Genomic DNA, 22771 nt, shown 5'->3' on the forward strand with positions numbered 1-22771 from the left:
GTCACATTCACTTACGCAAAATGAATCATTTGGTTTCAAATGAATTATTGAATGGTATTCCCCTCAAAAATTTCCATCTTCAAGACGTCTGTGTTTCGTGCCAGAAAGGAAAGCAAACAAAGAAGAAGCACCCTACAAAGAAGATCAACACGGTGGCAGTTCCTCTTGAACGTTTGCACATGGATTTGTTCGGTCCTGTCAAGCACAAGAGTATTCGGGGTGATCAATACTGCCTCGTGATAACTGATGATTATTCAAGATTTTCTTAGGTGGCGTTTATGGCACACAAGAGTGAAACCTTTGGTATTATCAAAAACTTAATCATTCAGATTGAGAATTTGTATAAGTTGAAGGTTAGGCGGATACGTAGTGACAATGGTACTGAATTTAAGAATCATGCCATGGCGGAGTTTTGCACTTCAAAGGGTATTCTTCATGAGTTTATTGCAGCTTATACTCCTCAACAGAATGGCGTCGCTGAACGTAAGAACCGCACATTGATCGAGACTGCTAGGACAATGTTGGTAGAGTCGCAGTTGCCCATTCCATTCTGGACTGAAGCTGTGGCCTCTGCATGTTACACAATGAACCGAGTCCTTACAGTCAAAAGGCACAATAAGACCTGCTTTGAGCTTCTTCAAAAACGGAAACCAGATTTGTCTTATCTTGAACCGTTTGGAGCTCCTTGTACAATCATCGATCCTAATGGAAAGTTTGGGGCAAAAGCAATTGATGGATACTTTCTTGGGTATGCCACCCCTAACTTACGAGTCTGGAATCTAGAGACTAAAAGGGTCGAGGAATGGTCTGAGGTCAGAGTACAAAGGCACACTTTGCCAGTCAAATGTCCTGGTCAGCCTTGGATGTTTGAGTACGATGACTTTTTCAATTCGATCAATGTTGAAGCCGTTGAAGAAAGTGCTGCGGCAAGGATGTTTTTCGAGAGTGACAATGCAACAGTTTCACCGGTGGTTCGTCCAATTCTTGTCAATCAAGAACCTTCTTCGGTGAACAATAATACTCTCGACAATGAGGATTTTCACGATGCTTCCGAATTGAACGAATCTTCAGAGGATGATGAATTTCTAGATGCAGATCAAGAAGCTCCAACAGCAGTTCATGGTACTTCAGAGGGTACTCCTCCAGTGGATACCCATAGAACAGCTGAAGCAACTGCATCATCCTCTTCGTCAATTCCGGGCATTGATTTAGTTGTTGATCTCAATCTCAACAACCTGGGTATAAATATTCCAGTTCCAGATAATCCAGAAACAAGGATTCATAATACCCATCCTCAACAAAACATCATTGGAAATGTGCAAAGTGGCATTCAAACAAGAAACATGTTGCGAAACAACAACAATGCAGGCTTGTATGCGGCTATTCGAGAATCCGGGCAACAAAATGATTGGTCTTTCGCGTGTTATGTTTCACAGGAAGAGCCAAGAACTTGGAAAGAAGCCATGAAAGATAACTCTTGGGTTGAAGCAATGCAGGAAGAACTGCAACAATTCCAGAAGCTTGGTGTCTGGAAGCTCGTAGAGAAACCTGCTGGATACAAGAAGATTGGTACCCGTTGGGTTTTCAAATGCAAAAAGGATGACCGCGGAGTTGTTATCCGGAACAAAGCACGTTTAGTCGTTCAAGGTTTTCGTCAGATAGAAGGAATCGACTACAACGAAGTGTATGCACCTGTTGCACGTCTCGAAGCAATTCGAATCTTTCTAGCCTATGCGTCCTTCAAAGGATTCAAGGTTTATCAGATGGACGTGAAAAGTGCATTCTTACATGGTGTGGTTGAAGAAGAGGTATACGTCGAACAGCCTCCAGGTTTTGAAGATCCTATCCATCCCGATCGGGTTTGGTTGCTCAACAAAGCTCTCTATGGTCTTCATCAAGAACCACGAGCTTGGTATGCAACCTTATCCAACTATCTGCTGGAGAACGGTTTTCGAAGAGGTCTTATCGACTGTACTCTTTTCATCAAAGAACAAGATGGAGATCTTCTTCTGGTACAGGTATATGTTGATGATATTATTTTTGGTTCTACTAATGATGTCTTGTGTAGGAATTTCGAGCGCATTATGCAGGATAAATTCGAGATGAGTGCTATGGGGGAAATGACCTTCTTTTTGGGCCTACAAGTGCAACAAACTGAGTCTGGGATATTCATCCATCAGACTAAATATGTTGGTGACATCTTGAGCCGGTTCCAGATGTCTGATGCAACGCCCATTGGTACCCCACTGCCGACAAATCACAGAATTACTCCAGACTTGAAGGGTGAAGCTGTTAGTCCCTCAAATTACCGCGCAATGATCGGATCTCTTATGTACCTCACAGCATCAAGGCAAGATATAATGTGCCCAACATGCCTGCTTGCCAGATATCAAGTCAACCCGAAGGCCTCACATCTTGCAGCTGTCAAAAGGATTTTTCGTTATTTGAAGGGTTACCCTGACACCGGTCTATGGTACCCTAGGGATAATAACTTTGAATTGGTTGCTTTCAGTGATTCTGATTTTGGCGGATGCAAAATCGACGGCAAATCCACAACGGCTGGATGTCAGTTTTTAGGAAATCGCCTAGTCACATGGCAGTGCAAGAAGCAGACATGCGTCGCTACATCAACATGCGAAGCTGAATACATTGCTGCCTCAAGTTGTTGCTCCCAAGTTCTTTGGATTCAACAACAATTACGCGACTACGGTTTTGAATTCCTAACTACTCCTATTTACGTTGATAATTCTGCTGCTTTACAGATCACTAGAAATCCTGTGCAGCACTCAAAAACCAAACACATCGAAATCAAATATCACTTCATACGTGATTGCTTTGAGAAAAGGCTAATCGATGTTGTTAAGGTCCACACCGATGACCAACGTGCCGACCTTTTTACCAAAGCATTTGACAAATCAAGATTTGACTTTTTATTATTGGTAAACGGCATTAAGGTCAAGAAAGAGTAAACCAACATCAGAAAATCATTTTTGTAAATACCTTTGTGTTTTAAATTTATCTTAGTTTATTGATTTTAGGGGGAGTAAATCCAAAAAATCTGAAAATCCAAAAACATCGAAAAATTTCAAAAACACAAAAACAATAGAAAAACAGAAATGAGTTTCCTGGCGAGCAAAAGAGAAAATGATAGTACATCAGTGGTCTATCCAAACCTCTTTAAACCTTAAATGAAAAACGATAAGCAGCTCTATATAAGATGTATCGGTAGGCTCACAATCATTTTAAAGTGTGCAGGGTGATATAAATCTTAAATCGACTGAAGATCAGGTGGGAACCATTCATTGGCATATGGTCTTAGTACCGAAATTTCGTTTGATAGATTGCCGAGGTTCTGAGATATTCGGTCTTTATGCTGCTTATCATCTGGGTATCATGGTTGTATCTTTTACCGAAAAATAACGGGGACGCAAGTCTAGATCTTCCATGATACTATACATACGTGTACATATTACATACTGCATTCGACCTCAATAAGTGATAAACAATCACATGTCCAAATCAAATAAGTGATAAAATATCACATTTATCCGGGAGTCAAGTTCGTCTCTCTGCTGTACGAAAGTACTAACCTGTTCACGGACTTGCTCCTGTGCCCTCATGCATATGAAAATCAAGTTCCTCATCAATAAGTGATTTTAGCACATAGGGCTTGTTTTCAAATCAAAATAAGTGAGAATCTCACATCATATACGGTCAAACAGATGATAAGCGGTATGCTCACCGGTAAGATGAACTTTCGTGCATACCTTGATACGGGAATGTGTCGTGATGTGGATGAACACCGGTCGGTAAGTATAAATCATACCTTAACGTATCCCCTCGCCATGATTACATCTGATAAGTTGAGCTTAAGTGGACAACAATACCGATAATTGTTATAGGATGCTTATCTTAATGTTAACTAATTGAACAACAAGAGGGTTTTGGCATGACCATACACTGACATGATTCTCTTACCCTCGAAACTCGCAAAAAGAATGTCTGTACATATTTATTTACTGCTTTCAGTCTTGACATTTGAAATATTCAAAAATACCAAAAAGATTTTAGGTGAGTTTTAATATAAACTTTATAAAAGCCAAAAAGATTTTATTTCTACTTTATTTTCGATCGTACGATTTTGGAGCTCGAGTCTTCGTTACCTGAAACCTGAACGAAAACCGAATTTGACTAAATCTTCATAAACGGTCGAAATTTGCAAGTTTTGAAAGTTGGAAACTAAAATTGATAAATTTGTAAAACTTTCAAACTGTCGGACGGTGTTTGATTGTGACATGGTCATTAGTGTGTCATTTGTTTATGCTAACTATATTCCAAGCAGTTGTTCTCATTACTCGTTTAGATTTCTTGCATGTGCAGATTCTAAAGGCAAGGAGAACATAGTCGATGACAAGCTTCGGAATGAAGACACGACGTGAAGGCACTCAAAAGATGAAGATGATCGAGTTGCCGCTGACCATCATCAACACCACAATGATCTCAAGCTGTAAAGATCAAGTCATTCACGAGCATAACTCAAGGGGGAGCTTATGTTAAGGGGGAGTTTGTCAACACACTTCCTACATGATACGGGTAGTTTGTTGATACACTTTCTGCTTTCAAGACGTGAAGACTTTGAAGATCCTCCGACATTGAAGACTTAAAAGGACATCAGAGTCTTGAAGACACGAAGATCAAAGATGATCAAGATCGAGACAAAGCTACAGCCAAGGGGGAGTTTGTTGGTGCACTTGTGTCTGTACTTTGTCTGTATTCGGTCACGATGTAAACGATGTCCTTGTTAGTCATGTAAGTTTGACCAAGTCAACCATCCTCCGGTTTGACTTGGACAAACAGTTTGTATATGGTTGTATTTTTGTCTGTCTCGAAGGATGAGACATCGAAGGATGATATAGATCCTTCGATATGCTCGAAAGTTAACCTTCGATAGTTAACCTTCGATAGATGCAGTTGGACCTCGAAGGATATACCATCCTTCGAGGTATATGTGTATCCTTCGATAGCTGAATGCTCGATAAATCATCTATCGAGCAGTCCACATGATCCTTCGGACAGACTTGCTGTGGTTGGGTATAAATACCCATGCAGTGTGTTCACTTGTAGATAGACGCACACAGACAGAAAGATACACTCGAGAGATAGGAGAGCATTCTGTCAAGAACACACACATTAGAGAGTTTGCAAAACTGATTTGTAAACATTGAGCTTGTAACCGGAACCTTTCATTCGTATTAATACAAGTGGTGTTAATCGGTGAACTTTGTGTGTTGTGTTTGTGCTTGTTTCAACTCGGTTTGCATACTAGCTTGGATTCCGCACTTGCTAGTGTGTTAGTATAACAAGGTTAAGGTTGAACCTCATCCTCCGAGGGACCTACAATAACTTAAAAAGATAAAGAATCATGATGCATAATTTAATTAAATATAAATATTAAAAATACACCTTTGTGATATGTTTATAGTTTCAAAGTATTAGTTTACAAAACAATAATAAAATAAACTTTCAGATTAAACAATTTTTATCTGTGTTGATCTGTGAAACTCGTGTCGTAGAGACGTTCATAAGCATCTCTAAGACTTTAGATTCGTGTCATGTTCAATTATCTAACCCACACATGATCCATTATATTTGTGTGTGTATGCATATGAGATACTTTCAAATAACAGAAGAAATAAAAAATCCAGAACTATATAATAATAAGAATAAATCATAAATGTGTGTTTAAAGGAAATTGAGTTGCAGGGGGGCAGAATACGATTTGTCTCCCCGACGTGTGCGTGGGCTTTAATTGCATCTCACGTCCTCTTAAATAAATCTGCTCTGACCAATTCTATATTAAATAAGATGCATCATTTAATTGCTTAATCAACTTTTTTAAAGTTCATATATTAATTTATCAATTTCTTAATTAACTAATCAACAAATATTTCTCAACTTTTATATCTGAAAGATTAAAAACCATAATGTAATTTTCTTAGTCATAACAATACCATTTTTTGTTTGTCCTATATATTTGATTGGACATATATACAATTAGTTATTATAGTTTAGGGTTTATGATTTATAATTTAAATTCGGATTTTAGATTTTAGGGATCTTAGTTGATCATTAGTTGTTACCTTTATGAATATTACATCAATTTTAAAGACGGACCATCTTAAAAGGATGTGACATACACCAACCTTTCTACATGTCGACTTGCCTTTCCTACTCCCTGCCCCTCTCTCCTCCCCTCTTACATTTCTTGCCTGACCCCACCCGTAGAGACAACTTTCAACGTGTCTCTTCTTGCCACATCCTCCATGCATCTCTCTCTCTCTCTCTCTTCTACATCGGTCCAGTCCAAGGCATGTTCACGGATGTCTTGGATATATGGTCTTAGGGTTTGGTAACTCTTAAATGTCATAACTTTGTAAGATAACATATATAACCCTTCATTGTCGAATGAACAACGAATTCCAAAATTGTATAACCCGAAATATGATTCATCCACAACGACATTTGATCTAAATCATTACACAAATTAGTGTAAGAAAACAGATAAGTTAACTATTATAAAAAACGAGTTTACCGGACTTGCTAACCAGCCTGTGGCACCCTCGCTCCAGAATGTTGCAAGAGGCAACCGACTCACAATTTCTAAAGCCAAGCCAAGGGAGGGGGTTCAAACAATTATCTCTGCCCCGCAATCACATTAGGCTCAAACCCTGGTTGGAATTCCCTGATCATCATCGTCATGGGCTGGCCACCCAAGATGTTTACCTAAGTGGGTTCGAACATAGGTCTCCACTGGAGAAACTAACGCCAACCACTAGGGCCACCTTGAGTGATTAACTCTTTATAATAGGTTTCATTTTCTACTAGCAAGAAAATTCATAAATTATGAACCATACCCAAAATCTTGATTTAACATCCACAGAAAGAGTGAGACAAAAAACAAAATAATTTAAACCCTTCTAAGTTTAAGCATATAGTCATCTTTTCATAACTGATACATAACAAAAACAAACAAAAAAGAATGAACTAGGGTTTCATATCATCAAGCAAAGTAGCTTGATACATTATTATTAGGAATTGTACTAGTACTATAACCAGAAGTGCTAGAAGGGATTCCATAAAGATGAACCGAAGACGAAGAAGACGATGAGGATGACGACGAAGAAGAAGACGAGATAACAATGGATGGTTGTGGTGGTGGCGGTGTAGGCGGTGCCTGGATGGTTGAGAGCTGAGCCGCGGTGATGGGGCCGGAAGAAACCAAGGAAGAAGCAATAATATTAATGTCATTAGTGTTAGCTGCAGCTTCTCTATATTTGTATCTCAAAATTTCAGCTCTAACTGCATTGAGATCAGCTTGTAAAAACTGAATTTGTTGTTGTAATGCAGAAATTGCACCCATGCAGCCATAAACTGGATCTCTTAGCCTAACATTTGCTTCATATACCAAACTGTTTGCTGCATCTGCTCTTTGACTTTCTGGCACTTCCTAATAAAATCAAATAACAAAAGAACGTTTAAATATCATATTATTCTTTGTAAATATGAAATAAAAATTTAAACTATTGTTACCCATCAAATCATCAATCAATAATATGTCAATACAGAAATCATCATCATCATACTCCGTAAATCCTACCAATAGCAAAGCTAAGATAGGGTCTGAGGAGGGTAAAATGTAGACAGCCTTACCTCTACCCATAGGAACCCCCACTAGAATATTTAAACTCAAGACTTTTATGTTATTATCGAGACGTTTTTTTTATCTCATGTGGAGAAGAGAAGGACGAGATGAAATGAGTAGAGAGAAGGAGAGGCGTTCGTGTAAATGAACACCATCAAACAGGCTCTATGAGAGAGGAGGAGATGGGGGCCGGGGGGGGGGGTGGGCTTTGGGTGCTTTTAGGGGCAACGTGGTGAGTTTACAGATAACGTGTTGGGACGACGTGGGGCGTTAGCAAGGCACTAGGCCTACTCACAAGGCATCGTAGATAGTTTACCAAGAAACCTTGTGACATTTAGGGCATCCACAAATTACTTGGCCAGTTCACAAGCCAAAATGCTCTAAACAAAAACAAAAGAACTAATTATATATACAAAAGAAAAGGTAGCATACCATGAGCAGCTTAGAGACATTGCTAGCACCAAAGATTTTATGAACAGCAGCAAACTTATGCGGTTCATGAGGAGAGAAATAAGGTGAAAATGGACACTCTTCAGCACATCTTCTTCTCAGCAGCTTACACGCAGCGCAAGGTGTGATCGTGTTCAAAGTCCCTGGTGCCGGAACCAATATCTGTCTCCTTCCCATTTGCGCAGTCGTCGTGTTAATATACGCATCGATCTCTCTTTTTATCCTCTTCCCTGGATCATCATACAACTCCCTACAAACAATAATCAATCAAGAAACCATCAAAACACAAGAAACTTTGTTGGTCAAAACTAAAAGTCACAATCAAGCATGCAACTTTGTTGGATCTTTATCATCTTTATCCAAAAAACAGTAAATGATCTGCTTACATGAAGTAAATCTATAGAGGGAGATTGGTGTACCTTTCTCTGGACATTCAAGATACCTGTAAATGAAGAGAGAGAAAGCAGGAGGAGAGAGAGAGAGAGAGAGGGTTTGAAGGATTGAGGTAGAAGAAGAAGCATTAAGATGTAGAGGAAAATAGTGCTTTAAAGGCAAGGAAAGTAATGAAAATCCAGCTTACAAAAACATATAATAATAATTGAATATTGATGTTACGTCTAAGTTGGACTAAGGTTATTATATTCAAGGTTTATATATGGTATAGAGTTCACAACCAACAAACATGTAAACAGGTTATTTTGTAATATTTAGTGTAGTTTTTGAATTTAAACTACAAATTTGTTAGCACAATATAAGTAGGTCAATTGTTGGTACTAATTTTCTATTGCCAACTAACAAAGCTAGTAGACTTTAATAAATTAAGTTAATTGTTTTTTCATTACACATGTGAAAACTAAACTTAAGTAGTTAAGTTAAATTGTGAGAAATGTTAAAAGGAGTTAGATCAATGAATTAAATTTACTGAAAAATTACATACATGATCAGTTACACACTTGTATATTATATTTGTTCGTTTAATTTTCATCCAAATTTTGAAAACTACACTCAGACTTGTATAAAACTCTATGATTATTCACGTGTGTAGCAAAGGAAATTTTCAATCATTCTCATAATTTATCATTATATTATACATATACATTTTAATAGATCCACATATTCGTACGTACGTGTTCATTGGGTTCTATTATGTATTTTTTATATTTTAGTTTTGTTAAACTTAATATTTTTCTTGTGCATATGATTGATGTAATATTTTTGTTATTAACATAATTATGTGGAAAAAATTTGATTGACCATGTGAATGAACTAAGTCAGATTAAACACAAGATGGTAACGTTTATTAATAATAATAATAATTTAATTGTATATAATACTATATAAGTACCAGACTAGCTACTATTAAAGTATTTTACATCATTAATATCGTTGTTATCTTAAGCATTTTATTATGATGAGAGAGAGAGCGTGTCAAAGGGCATCCACGTGCGGGTAATTGCGGTGTTGACTTTCTGGGAAAAAGTAGCTGTGAGTTTGTCACACGTTGAAAAAGAATACCAGCCAGCCTTTCTTTTTACGACTTCTGCTCCTTAATTATTTACCCTTAATTTTTTTTCAAAGGTAATTTTCATTAAAACCACCACCCCCACCAAACAAGCAGGGGGCAGCACACACAACCAGCTACAATATGATTAAAAAAACCACATCAAATCAAATTTACAAAACTTGGATCTATTACTAATCCAAAGAAGCCCGTACGATTTAACATTTTTCATATTGTTTTCAATCTTGACCATCTTGTTAGAGAAAAAAAATTCTCATTTCTTGATTTCCAAAGGCACCGGCAAACAATAATAACAATCGCATGGAAAACTTCCTTTTCTTGATTTCCTAACCTGGTCGTTTTATGAATTTTTAACAAGTCTCTAACTGAAATAGCAAAAAGAATAAAGAACACGACACCAAGAACTAATGGACTACCATAGCACCTACCATACAAGCCGAAAATGAATGATTTGATGCGTCTAACTCTTTGTCACACAAAATACACCTTTTTGAATCAACAAGGATGTTCCTTCTACATAAAGCCACACGAGTAGGAAGTTGACCCATATCTGCCCTCAACGGAAAAATGTTGTAGTTACTTAGCACCCATTTACACCAGTCCAACACAAACAATTGACATGCATCAAAATCTATATTCAACATTCATTTAAACGACCATACAATAAAATACCCGAAGATTCTTCCATCTAAGTCGTCTTTATCCTCGAACAACTGGACCGACTCCAAGAGACTATAGCAGTGACTTAATTCCTATACCTCTACAGGAGGATGGAGCACGCTTCCATCTCCAGTTCCACACCACATTAACCTCAATTCTGCTAAACTGATCCTAAAGCTTGCAATCTTTTTCAATTTCCAATCTAAACAAGTTAAGGATTATAGCGGTTCATTGCATAAACAAAGATCAATCCAAAATTTAATAATATATCCATTTCCGACCACACCTTTAACCAGATTTTGTAGTTTAAATCCAGCTATGACAAGATTTGATTACAACCTCACAATGTTGTTCCAGGCCCCGATTATAGTCTTATTAGAAGGGATATTCGACCAACCCTTTTATCCATAAATTGTTGGAATAAGCGGTTTAAAACTATGAAATGAACAACCAGATTTGTGACAAACAAACTCACGGCACTTTTCTTTTTTATTAAAATCAAACCACCACAAAATTACAAAACAAATAGACCATATTTATGCTAAACATAACTTGATCACCAAGTTACCTATCCTAATCAAATAATAACTCCTAACTAGATACATATACCAACTAAACTTATCTAGACTCTGCCGATAAACATCACATTAGATAAACAATTAAATAATAAATTCAAACAAACTTTATCAAGATTAAACCCAACAATCTCCCCCTTAATCTTGATATGTACCTCCCATATCCTTGATTGCAAGTAATACTCGTAATTGATCCACCGACCCGCTTACAATACTTGAATTCTTACACCCACCAACAAGAATTATTACTTGGTTTTTATGCCTTATTGGCAACCTTGCTTCTTCCTTCCTCTCAAACACATTAGTCTCGATCATCATTATGATAATCACTATCATGATCTTCATCGTACTAATTCGTATCACACAAACTTTTCTTTCGTCTTCTCCTCGGATTCATATCACACGATCCTTAATCCTGTCTCACACAGGTTCACTTTCACAGCCTTCAGACACTTCTTACCTTACACGGGCAATACAATCACAACATAAATCCATATGATTTTATTCCACCTATTTGGACTTTTTTTTGTATTTCATTTCTCGGTGGTGAGAGAATTCACAGCACAACTTGGTTAGTTAATAAATTCGCGTGTAATTCTCTTGTTTGTTTATTGATTCACAAAAAAATAACAACACAACAAAAGTTATTTTTAGCCAATGTTTGTTATTTCACCATGGAAACACATTTCTAGCTATTTGATCTTCAATCGCAAAGACCAAATAAACCATCGACGCAACAACCATTTGTTGTCCCTCCCGATTTGTTCAAACTGTCATGGTTTGACCAACTCAGTTTTCACCGGTATCACACTATACCTAGGGCTGTAAACGAACCGAACGTTCAGCGAACAGTTCGTGAACCGTTTGGCGAGAAGTTCATTCATTTAATAAACGAACGAACATGAACAAGAAATTTCTTTCGATTAGTTAAACGAATGAACATGAACAGAGGTTTCGTTCGTTCAATTGTGTTCGTGAACGTTCGCTGAGGTGTTCGTGAACATTTGTTCATTTGCATTCGTTTATATTTGTTTGTTTGTTTGTGTTTTAGTTAAATATTTTTGTACTTTCATATATTTTATCTAATAATGAAACTAGGAAACCTTATTTCCACCTTGTTTATGCACCATTCTCATTTCCTTATTTATTATTTACGTCGACGAATATGATCGACCTATGTTTCACAATTAGGGCTTCAAGTTCCAGTGCTACTCTCTAGGTCATCCATCTTTAGCTTTTGTCGCGTTCGCCAAATTTATTTGTGTTCGTGAACACGGTCATATCCTTAATGAACGAACACGAACATAAAATCTTATACCACCCTGAATCTCTCAGGTAAAAATCGGTATCACACCGTACCACCCTGAATCGCTTAGGTAACTCCACACCTATCTCAAGTGATTTAACTTTCACTCGATGGACTCGCTTCGATTGAATTTTTTTTCCCGTGGTTGACTCGCAAAACCCTTCATTTGAAACTTCACAGACGCTTTCACAATTAGAGTTCTCACAGATCGAATTTCACCAACTTCATAACAAACCAGCAACCTTCAAACCTTTCGCAGGTAACCTTTCGCAGGTTTGATGACGAGCACTACAAAAAAGATCGCCATCGGAGACTGAAAAATCAGACTCTAAAACTCCTAAAACAGTCCCTAATGGTTATTAGGGACTGATTTGCTAGTCCCTAGTCAGTCCTTATTGCTTAGTCCTAGATACCTTCATTAGTAACTAAATTTCAGTCCCCGATTGTCTATTTTGTCCCAAATACATTTAATTAGATTTGGGTTCCATGACAATTCAGTCTCTAATAGACGTTATAGAGACTGAGAATTAGTCCCTGATAACAGGCCATTTCATTCCTTAATATATTATTTAGGGACTGAAAATATGTAGCTTTTAAGAACTTTTTCAGTCCTGAATACGTTCTTTTAGAGACTAAGAATCAGTCCTTGATTATATGTTCTTGTAAACGAACCGAACATTCAACGAACAGCCGTTCGACGGGAACTTCGTTTATGTTCGTTCATTTAATAAACAAACGAACATGAACAAGAAATTTCTTTCGATTTATTAAATGAACGAACATGAACAGAAGTTTCGTCCGTTCAATTGTGTTCGTGAACGTTCGGTAAGGTGTTCATGAACATTTGTTCATTTGCATTCGTTTATGTTTGTTTGTTTGTTTGTGTTTTAATTAAAGATTTTGTACTTCATTTATTTTATCTAACAATTAAACTAGGAAACCTTATTTCCACCTTGTTTATGCACCATTCTCATTTCCTTATTTATTATTTACATCGACGAATATGATTGACCTATGTTTCACAATTAGGGCTTCAAGTTCCGGTGCTACTCTCTAGGTCATCCACCTTTAGCTTTTGTTGCGTTCTCCAAATTTATTTGTGTTCGTGAACACAGTCATTTCCTTAATGAACGAACACGAACATAAAATCCTGTGCCACCCTGAATCTCTCAGGCAAAAATCGGTATCACACCGTACCACCCCAGATCGCTTGGGTAACTCCACACCTATCTCAAGTGATTTAACTTTCACTCGATGGACTCGCTTCGATTGAATTTTTTCTGTTGGGATTGAACCCTATCAGAGGAACAGATAATTAAAGCCAAAACTGGATCAGAGCAGTGGATCCAGAATAAGCAGATGTTTACATACAAGTCTCTCCCCTTGAAAGTGATTACAACAACTGATGACCTCCTATCTGCTGATCTTGCAAAGTGCTGACCTACAACTGCTGCTCAAGTAAAAGATCTGATGGAAGACTAAAGTCCTGCTGATTCAATCTACTGCCTTGAGTCAAGCACCGCTGATCCGGACAAGTGCTGCTGGGTTCACAGCAGTAGAAGGTTGCAGCAGCTGTTCTAAAGTCTGTTTTGTAATAGAATGTATTAGCAGTAGTTAACACAAGCAGTGTCTGTATAGATCAGATGTTAGAGTTTGTTAGAAGGTTAGATGTAACTTTCATGGTGACGTCAGCTAAGATGCTCAGTAGTTTGCAAGTGCCTATAAATAGTTCAGTACTCTGTACTGTTCTATTAGCTCTTTTGCATCATTCGTCTTCTTTGCACGAACAAACAACTGAGCTCTGGCTGAGGGGGAGTTTGCATTCATTCATCAATCATTGTAATCGTTGTTGAAATAAATTCAATCTTTCGGTTCATTGTGTAAAGATGTATGATCAAAGTATTACTCTCGTTTGATTGTATGCAAAGTTTGTTTTCATCTTAATTCCGCTGCACACTCATCCACTTTCATCTTAATTTCAAACACAAAATACAATCAAAATCAAACTCAGATCCAACAATTGGTATCAGAGCTAGAACAGTCAAATTTGATTTAACAATCATTTTGACGTAAATAGTTCAGCTCAAAACAGTTGATACTGATCGTTTGTTCGTCGTTGAAAAACAGAGTAAGGATTAATCACCATTAAAGTTGATTTCTCAGTATCTGTAAAACAACAAGAATGACGTCACAATCTCAGGATGATAAAAACAACATCGGCTCGCTTTTTTTACCACCTATGCTAAAAAGAAATGAGTACAACATCTGGCAGAGGAGGATGGGTCACATCCTCGCTCAACAAAGCACAGGTTGTTGGAGGTCTGTCGTCTTTGGTCCCCATGTTCCTACAGTGCCAAACGATGAAGATGCTAAACAATCCGTTCCAAAACCTATTGAAAATTATACCGAAACCGATTTTCAAAGGATTGAACTAGATGCTAAAGCGTTTAGCATCATAGCATCAGCGCTGCCCAATGAAATATATTCTGGACTGTTACATTGTAACAGTGCCAAAGAATTATGGGACGCGCTTAAGGTACAGTTTGGGGGTACCGAAGAAGTCATAGAAAGCAATAGGGAAATCCTGAACCAACAGTATGAAACATTTTGTCATGTTAAAGGTGAATCACTGACGCAACAATTTGAGCGTTTCAGTTGTCTCATCAGTGAACTGAGGCTTGTTAAAACCACTTTTACAAACTCAACTCAAAATAGAAGGTTCCTCAGGTCACTGCCAGAAAAATGGGACACCATAGCTTTTGTCACCCGAAATTCACCTGAGTTCAAGGATCTGACCTTGACCCAACTCCATGGTCGACTCCTGACCTACGAAAGGGAGTTGAACCAGAAAAGGAAGTTACAAGAGTCAGGAAAAACCGTTGATGATTATACATTCGGTAACACTGCTCTTTTGGGTCAAGAAGAATCTGGGAGTAGTGGTAAGGATCAAGGTTATGATCACTTCATTGACATAACTGCTGGTGCAAATTTTAACAACCCTAATCCTCACTCTACAAGTTATGCATTCACTGCAAACGAAAACCAGATGTCAGACAATCTAAGCTTTGAACTCAATGATCTACAGCATTTTGACCCCACTGATTTAGAGGAAATGGACATCCTGCATCAACTGGCCTTGCTAAGTTTTAGAACTAGCAAATTTTATAAAAGAACAGGGCGAAAATTCCCAGGGTTGCATGGGAATCTAAGGGTTGGGTTGGATAAATCGAAAATCAAGTGCTACAAGTGTAATAGGTTAGGACACTTTGCTAGGGAATGTAGGAGTCAAACTGCTGGCCCCATAATCACTCATCCTAGTTCAAACCCTAGACCTCAAAATCAAAACACTGTGCACTATGCCCAATATGCCCCAGCAGCTCAAGTGAACACTGCTCACTATGCTGTTGCCCCTGTGCCAGTACATTATGTCCAAACAGCTGCTCCACAGATCCAATATGTTCAAACCCCTGTCCCTCAGGCACAAGTGCAACCTGCACCTCAAACCACTGCTCCAGCAGCAGTACAACCAGATCAACAAAGCTTTTTCACTCAAGCGTTTGTTGACTGGAGCAGTATGCCTGAAGACCTTAGTGATGAAAATTTTGCACTCTATGCTTCCAATGTTTCTTCTCATGATGAATTTTGTTTGATGGCATTAGAGTCAACACAGGAGGGTGTTAAATCTGAAGAGGAACAGCTGGTTTCTGAAACAGTGGATGAGGTGATTGAAGCAGTGGTTACTGCTGTGGCTAATGAAGTACTGTTGGGAGAAAGTTCAGGCACCCTGATTGAACCACTGACAGATCCATGGTCAGAAGAAGAAAAGGCAGGTGAGAAAGAAGAGAGAGCCGAAGATGAGGAAAATCCTCAATGTGATTGTGCAATGATGGCTGCTGCCAAGGTATCACCTCAAGTTCTTGAAAATATGTGTTCTGACAATTGCATTATTGCTTTTGCTAACATCAAAGAGGTGAATGAAAACCTTCGTGATAAAATCTTATCTGATGAAGTCAAATTTGAAAGATCTCTAAAAGAACTTAAAAACAAATTGGCTGAAAAAGAGAAAGAGATTAACAGCATGAAAGAAGAGCAAAGCATAACCAAAACCCAACTCCAAACCTTGGTAGAAAAATACCAAGGTTGCAAAAAGGAGTTAGAATCCACCCAGATCACATGTGAGAGATGGGTGGAATCATGCAAAGGGTATGAGGTTATGCTTGAGAAATAGATAAAAAGCAATGTGAAATTTGGGGTTGGCTATAGAAAACATGATTATGAAAACATTGCTTTTGGAAAATCTGTCTCAACCACTGATGGGACTGCTGAGTTCATTCCCACAAACAAGAATGGCCAAGAAGTGAAGATCACTGACAAACTTGGTAACAAAATCACACTTGACAGACCAATGGGTCCCTCTGTTTTTGAGGAGATTGAAAATCATCAGTTCAAACCAAAATGGTCTGATGAGTGTGATATTCTTGAAAATTTCAAGCCAATGGACTTTACATCAACTGATGGTGTTAAAGCTCCAAAAGCTAAAGTCATACCTCTCAAGGACATCCCAGCAGTGGTTAAAACCTCTACTGCAAAGGAGTCTAAAAAGAGAAAGAAGAAAGAAAAAATTGATAACTTGTTTTGTGAATTTTGTGAGAAAAGGAATCATCTAACAAAAGACTGCTTCCACTTAAAAGCTTATGATTTAAACAAAACAAGTGTCATTACTTCAGCTGAAAGTTGCAGTGTTTGTGGTAAAACAAACCATAAAACTCAAGCATGTGTGTATCTCAAAAACTTTGATGTGAAGAAGAATGAGTACATTGCTAAAACATCCTTGAGTTCATCAGCATCATCACCATCTGTCAAATTCACCAAGAAACAACCACTGTTTGTGCCAGTTCAGGTTACTGATGCACCTCCTGCCAATCAGTTCAGAAAAGGCAAGGAAAAACAGTCTTACCAAAGGATTCCACACGTTTATGAGGTCTACAAAAAGCCCTCTAAACCCAGAGTGAACAGGCATCCTTTTGGTTATCAGCAGGTGATTGGTCAAGACCCCCAACAGTGGTTAGCTAGAAACAGTACTAAAACTGTCCAAACCCCTGACTTAACCACTGTCCATCACACTGCATCCATACCAGACACTGTTGAGACTCCATCCAAAGCCTTGTTGGCTTTGGAGTCCTTAATGAACTAATCCTTTTACTTCATGTGCAGGGAGCTTCTGCATGCTTTGATAGTCTTTGGTATGTAGATAGTAGAGGCTCCAGGCACATGACAGGATGTAAAGCCCTCCTCAAAGACTTTAAAATCCATGGAGGGGGTGATATATCCTTTGGGAATAATAGTAAAGGGAAAGTTCTGGGGTCTGGTACAGTGCAATCTGGAAATGTAAAATTTGAAAATGTCAATCTAATAGACAATCTGAAATTCAACCTTCTGAGTGTATCTCAAATGAGTGACAAAGGGTTTGGGTTATTCTTCACAAAAGATTGTTGTAGGATTGTTGGACCAGACATGGTCAAAAAGATTGAAGCAATAATCAAAACTGGTCAAACTAAACTTGTTGCTCAAAGAAGTGGCAATGTTTATGTTGTTGATATGTCAAAAGAGTGTCCCAGAGCTGATGCCTGTCTGTTCTCAGCTGCCTCTAACAAAGAGACAGAACTTTGGCACAGAAGGCTGGGGCACACAAATCTTAAGACAATCACAGAAATTTCAAAAAATGGTTTGGTGAGAGGCCTACCACAAAAATTGTTTTCTTGTTCTGAACATTGCATTTCCTGTTTAAAAGGAAAACAACATAAAAGTTCTTATAAGTCCATTGAAGAGTCCAAAACAACCCAGTGTTTGCAAATGCTGCACATGGATTTGTTTGGCCCAGTTCAAGTCATGAGCCTTAAAAGGAAAAGATATTGTTTGGTTATTGTTGATGACTTTTCTAGGTTTACATGGACTTTCTTTTTACACTCTAAAGATGAGACTGCAGGCATTTTGCAAGACTTTGTGACACAGGTTGAAAAGCAATTTGACCTTTCAGTGAAAAGCTTCAGGAGTGACAATGGCACAGAATTTAAAAATAAGGAGTTGGATGCCTTCTGTGTGAAGAAAGGGATTGTAAGGCAGTACAGCATCCCTAGAACACCAGAGCAAAATGGGGTTGTTGAAAGAAAAAACAGAACTCTGATTGAGGCTGCCAGAACTATGCTTGCAGATTCAGGTTTGCCATTAACTTTCTGGGCAGAGGCAGTAAACACTGCTTGCTATGTCCAGAACAGAGTTTTAATAAACCCCAGGCACAAAAAAGACTGCTTATGAAATTCTGTATAAAATCAAACCACTGATCTCATACTTCAAGGTATTTGGCTGTCCATGCTTTATTTTGAACTTAAAAGATTCCATTTCAAAATTTGCAGCCAAAATTGATTGTGGTTCTCATCTGGGATACTCAGCCACTGCCAAGGCCTACAAAGTGTTCAATACACGGACCAAGGCAGTGGAAGAGACTTTGAATGTAAAGTTTAATGAACTTTCTTCAATGAAAATCCCAGCAAATCCTGCTGATCTGTTTGATCTTGAAAAGTTTACTTTTGAAAATACTGCTGTCAAGACTAAAAGTGCAGGTCCAACAGAGGATACAACAACAGACTATGGGTATGAAATCATCATCCCTCAAAGGTCTGCCACAAAGGGAAAAGCATCAGTTGTTCAAAACATCTGTCAAAGCTCAACCACTGCTACATCAACAGTTGTTGACCAAAGTAGCCCATTCACCACTGCTTCCACATCCTCAAACACTGCTGACAAAAGTCCTCAAACAGTTGATAAAAGTCAGCAGTTGTCCACTTCATTACCTCCTATTCCACCACCTTTTGAAGCCACTACTGGGTCATCAAAGTCACCAGCAGTGGTTAGCTCAGATGATACACATCTGCAGCCTTCACCAACAAATGCCATCATACCATACCAAGGAGATTTAATCTTCTTGAGATCTCATCCACCTGATCAAATCATTGGCAACATCAATGAAGGGGTGCTCACAAGAAGCCAAACCCAAAACATTTGTCTTTTTGCTGGTTTTCTATCACTCCATCAGCCAGTCAAGTACCAAGAGGCACTAAAAGACAACAGCTGGGTAGAAGCCATGCAAGAGGAGCTCCAACAGTTTAAAAGACAACAAGTATGGGAGCTTGTACCACTGCCAGAAGAGGTTAGTCCCATTGGCACAAAGTGGGTCTTCAAGAACAAAACAGATGAAAGGGGCATTGTTGTCAAGAACAAAGCCAGGCTTGTGGTTCAAGGTTACAGACAGGAAGAGGGGATTGATTATGATGAAAGATTCGCCCCTGTTGCAAGATTGGAAGCTATTAGACTGTTCCTGGCCTTTGCTGTCAACTACAACATGAAGGTGTTTCAGATGGATATCAAAAATGCTTTCCTCTATGGTACATTGCATGAAGAGGTGTATGTATGTCAACCTCCAGGTTTTGAGGATCCATTTTATCCTGATCATGTCTACAGGCTAAACAAAGCCTTGTATGGCTTGAAACAAGCACCAAGGGCTTGGTATGAAGCTCTTTCCAACTTTCTACTCTCAAATGGTTTCAAAAGAGGTACCATTGATAAAACACTGTTTCTTAAATGGAGAGGGAAAGATTTAATGATTGTCCAAATTTATGTGGATGACATTATTTTTGGAAGCACATGTACCAAAATGTGTGAAGAGTTTAGAGAGCTCATGACAGCTGAGTTTGAAATGAGTGCAATGGGTGAGCTGTAATGCTTTCTTGGTCTCCAAGTACAGCAATTGCAAAATGGAACTTTCATTCATCAAAGCAAATATGCTAAAGAACTTTTAACCAAATTTGATATGAATGACTGTAAACCATGCAGCACACCCATGGCAACAAATAAGTTGGTCATGTCTGATGAAAAGGATGAGCTGATTGACCAAACACTTTATAGAAGCATGATTGGGTCTTTATTGTACCTAACTGCATCTAGACCAGACATCATGTTTGCAACATGTGTCTGTGCAAGAAGTCAATCAGCTCCCAGAAAATCAAATCTCATTGCTGTAAAAAGGATTCTCATATACATAAAAGGTGCTCCCACACTTGGTATCTGGTATCCAGCTAATGGGAATATCAAGCTTTCAGGTTTTTCAGACAGTGACTTTGCTGGATGTCACACCACAAGGAAGTCCACTTCAGGAGGGTGCCAGTTTCTAGGTGATTGCTTAGTTTCTTGGCAAAGCAAAAAAGCAAGCAGCAGTTTCAACATCCACTGCTGAGGTTGAATACATTGCTGCTGCAAGCTGTACAACCCAACTCCTGTGGCTTCAAAATCAGTTACTGGATTTTGGTATCACTGCCTTAAAGACACCACTCATGTTGGACAGCCAGGCAGCAGAAAATATCATCAAAAATCCAGTTTCCCACTCTACCACAAAGCACATCGACATCAGACATCACTTTGTGAGGGATTACTATGAAAAAGGTTTGATTTCTCTGCATCATGTCCCAACTAAAGACCAGCTGGCAGATGTGCTCACAAAAGCACTTGATACAGCCACTTTTGAAAGTCTGGTCTCTAGGATTGGGATGCTAAACATGGAATAACAAGCAACATCTTGTTTTTCTATGAATAAAAGCAACAAAATGTTTTCAGAAAATCAAAAATCCATCCTTAAAAATAGCTAAAAATGAAAATTTCATTAAAATCCTTAAAAGTCTGCCATAACCACTGATTGTTCAAAAGTCTGCTCTACTTCAAAAAAGCCTGCCCACTGCTGAAAGGCAACCTCTGTTCTCTCATTTCTTGAAAACCTCTGTTGTTCAAAAGCAGTGTCTTATCCACTGATATGCTATCCACTGATAGTGAAAATCATCCACTGCTTCCTTACCACTGCCTTCATCAGTTGCTTTCATCAAAGTACTGTCCTTCATTTTCACCAGGGGTTGTCACGTGGGCAGTACATAGCAGTCAGACCTTTTGTAACGGCGGCCACGTCAGCATTCACTTTCTTCCCCATAAAATCCCCCACTCACCATCAAAACAGGGTTTTACTGTCGAATTGAATTCTTAAAAATTCTCTTCTCAAAACAGTTTTTCTTCTCATTTCTCACAAATTTCTTCGATCATTCGTTTCAAAAATGACAAAATTGAAGCCATCTGCAAAACCCTCATCCAAATCATCATCGAAAACAGCCTCTCAAAAGGCAACTTCCACTGAAATTCCATTCAAATCATCTCACAATCTCCTGGGTCTTCTCACAAAACCAGGAACCACCAATGTTTTCGATTCCATTATTTCCATCATGGCAAAATCAAAGTACAAAACTTTGTTCACCGCCGATGCACCAATCTATTTGGCGACCCAAAGGGAGTTTTGGAAGAATGCAACCCTTGAAAAACAAGGAGACATTGCAACCACCATACACTCTTCTATAAAGGGTAAAAAGGTCCAAATCACGCCACAATCCATCTCCGAAGTCTTTCAACTCGATGATCAGGCAGGTAAAACTTCCTTCATTAAAAACGAGTTGCACATTGACTTCATTGAACGAGGGTATGAAGCCACAATGATGAAGAAACTTACCTTAGAAAAAGGTTATTTTCCTCCTGCAACCAGATTCCTATTTCATACCCTCCTACTATGTGTTTCAAACAAAACCACTTCTTTTAATGAGATCCCTATAAAGATTCAAAATCTGGGATATGCAATTCTTCAAGAAGAAAATTTTAACTATTCTCGGGAAATCTTTAAAGATTTGGTTAATAATGTTGAAACCAAATCATTCTTACTGTTTCCAAGGTTTTTAAGTTACTATTTTGCAAAGAAATTCAGTATGGATGATTTAGCTTTAATAAACCAAGGTGAGATAACTGTAATAAACTGCCTAACATCTGAAACTTTTTCACGAATGTTAGCACCTTGCAAAACACAAGCAGGGGTGCCTGAGCAGAATTTAGCAGCTACCACTGCTCCTCAGGTATCTGCTGCTGAGCCTACTGCTCTAGGTGATCAAAGCAGCAGACCAACTGTTTTGAAACCCACACCTACCAATCCCAAAAGGCTATACAAAAAAAAAAAATCAAAAACCCCCCAAACCAATCAAAACGGCATCTCTGGAGGATGAGATACCAGAGTTAATGCCTGTGACAACACAAATCTCACAAGAAACCACTGCTGCTTCTTCCTCACAGCAGTTGGTACAAATATCTCAACCCATAACCATAACTCCTCCTGCTTCTTCACAAAAAGAACAGGTTGTACACAAAGGGCCACCAAATTATGATGCTCTGGATACACTCGTTTCCATCATCCACAGCTCAATGCCCGGGGCAAATCCGCTTTCTACACCCACCATCACATCCACAATTCCACCAAAAACACAACTTCTGTTGGATGCAATTGATTTGAACCAGGCATTACCCAGTCCTTCTCAATCACCTGTTAATGAGAATATGCCTCAACAAATGACTGAACCTGCTGTATCATTCATTGCTAACCCACCAACACTACCTGAGGAGGTTACACCCATTGAGTTTACAAG

The 22771-nt window shown here is 38.5% G+C and overlaps 1 protein-coding gene across 2 annotated transcripts; it reads right to left on the minus strand.

Annotated features, from left to right (window-relative positions):
- Positions 1 to 6946: 6946 nt before the first annotated feature.
- Positions 6947 to 8744, minus strand: LOC118482021 (LOB domain-containing protein 15-like). 2 transcript variants are annotated; one of them, XM_035977444.1, is made up of 3 exons: positions 8539 to 8744; positions 8135 to 8402; positions 6947 to 7507 (listed from the first exon to the last, which is right to left on the minus strand). In XM_035977444.1, coding segments are annotated over exons 1-3 (717 nt in total). In that variant the 5' UTR covers positions 8541 to 8744; the 3' UTR covers positions 6947 to 7060. The 2 variants fall into 2 exon arrangements, with proteins under 2 accessions (XP_035833337.1, XP_035833334.1); XM_035977441.1 differs by having other exon boundaries at positions 8572 to 8738.
- Between the last annotated feature and the right edge of the window lie 14027 nt (positions 8745 to 22771).

This window comes from Helianthus annuus, chromosome 1 (assembly GCF_002127325.2).
Source record: "Helianthus annuus cultivar XRQ/B chromosome 1, HanXRQr2.0-SUNRISE, whole genome shotgun sequence".
In the NCBI taxonomy this organism is placed as follows: Eukaryota; Viridiplantae; Streptophyta; class Magnoliopsida; order Asterales; family Asteraceae; genus Helianthus; species Helianthus annuus.

Bases quoted from the DNA above. Each gene is read 5' to 3' on its own strand.
- LOC118482021 (XM_035977441.1), bottom strand. The intron at 7,508-8,134 runs GTATGCTACCTT...TGATTTTATTAG, and splicing joins ATGTCTCTAAGCTGCTCATG to GAAGTGCCAGAAAGTCAAAG.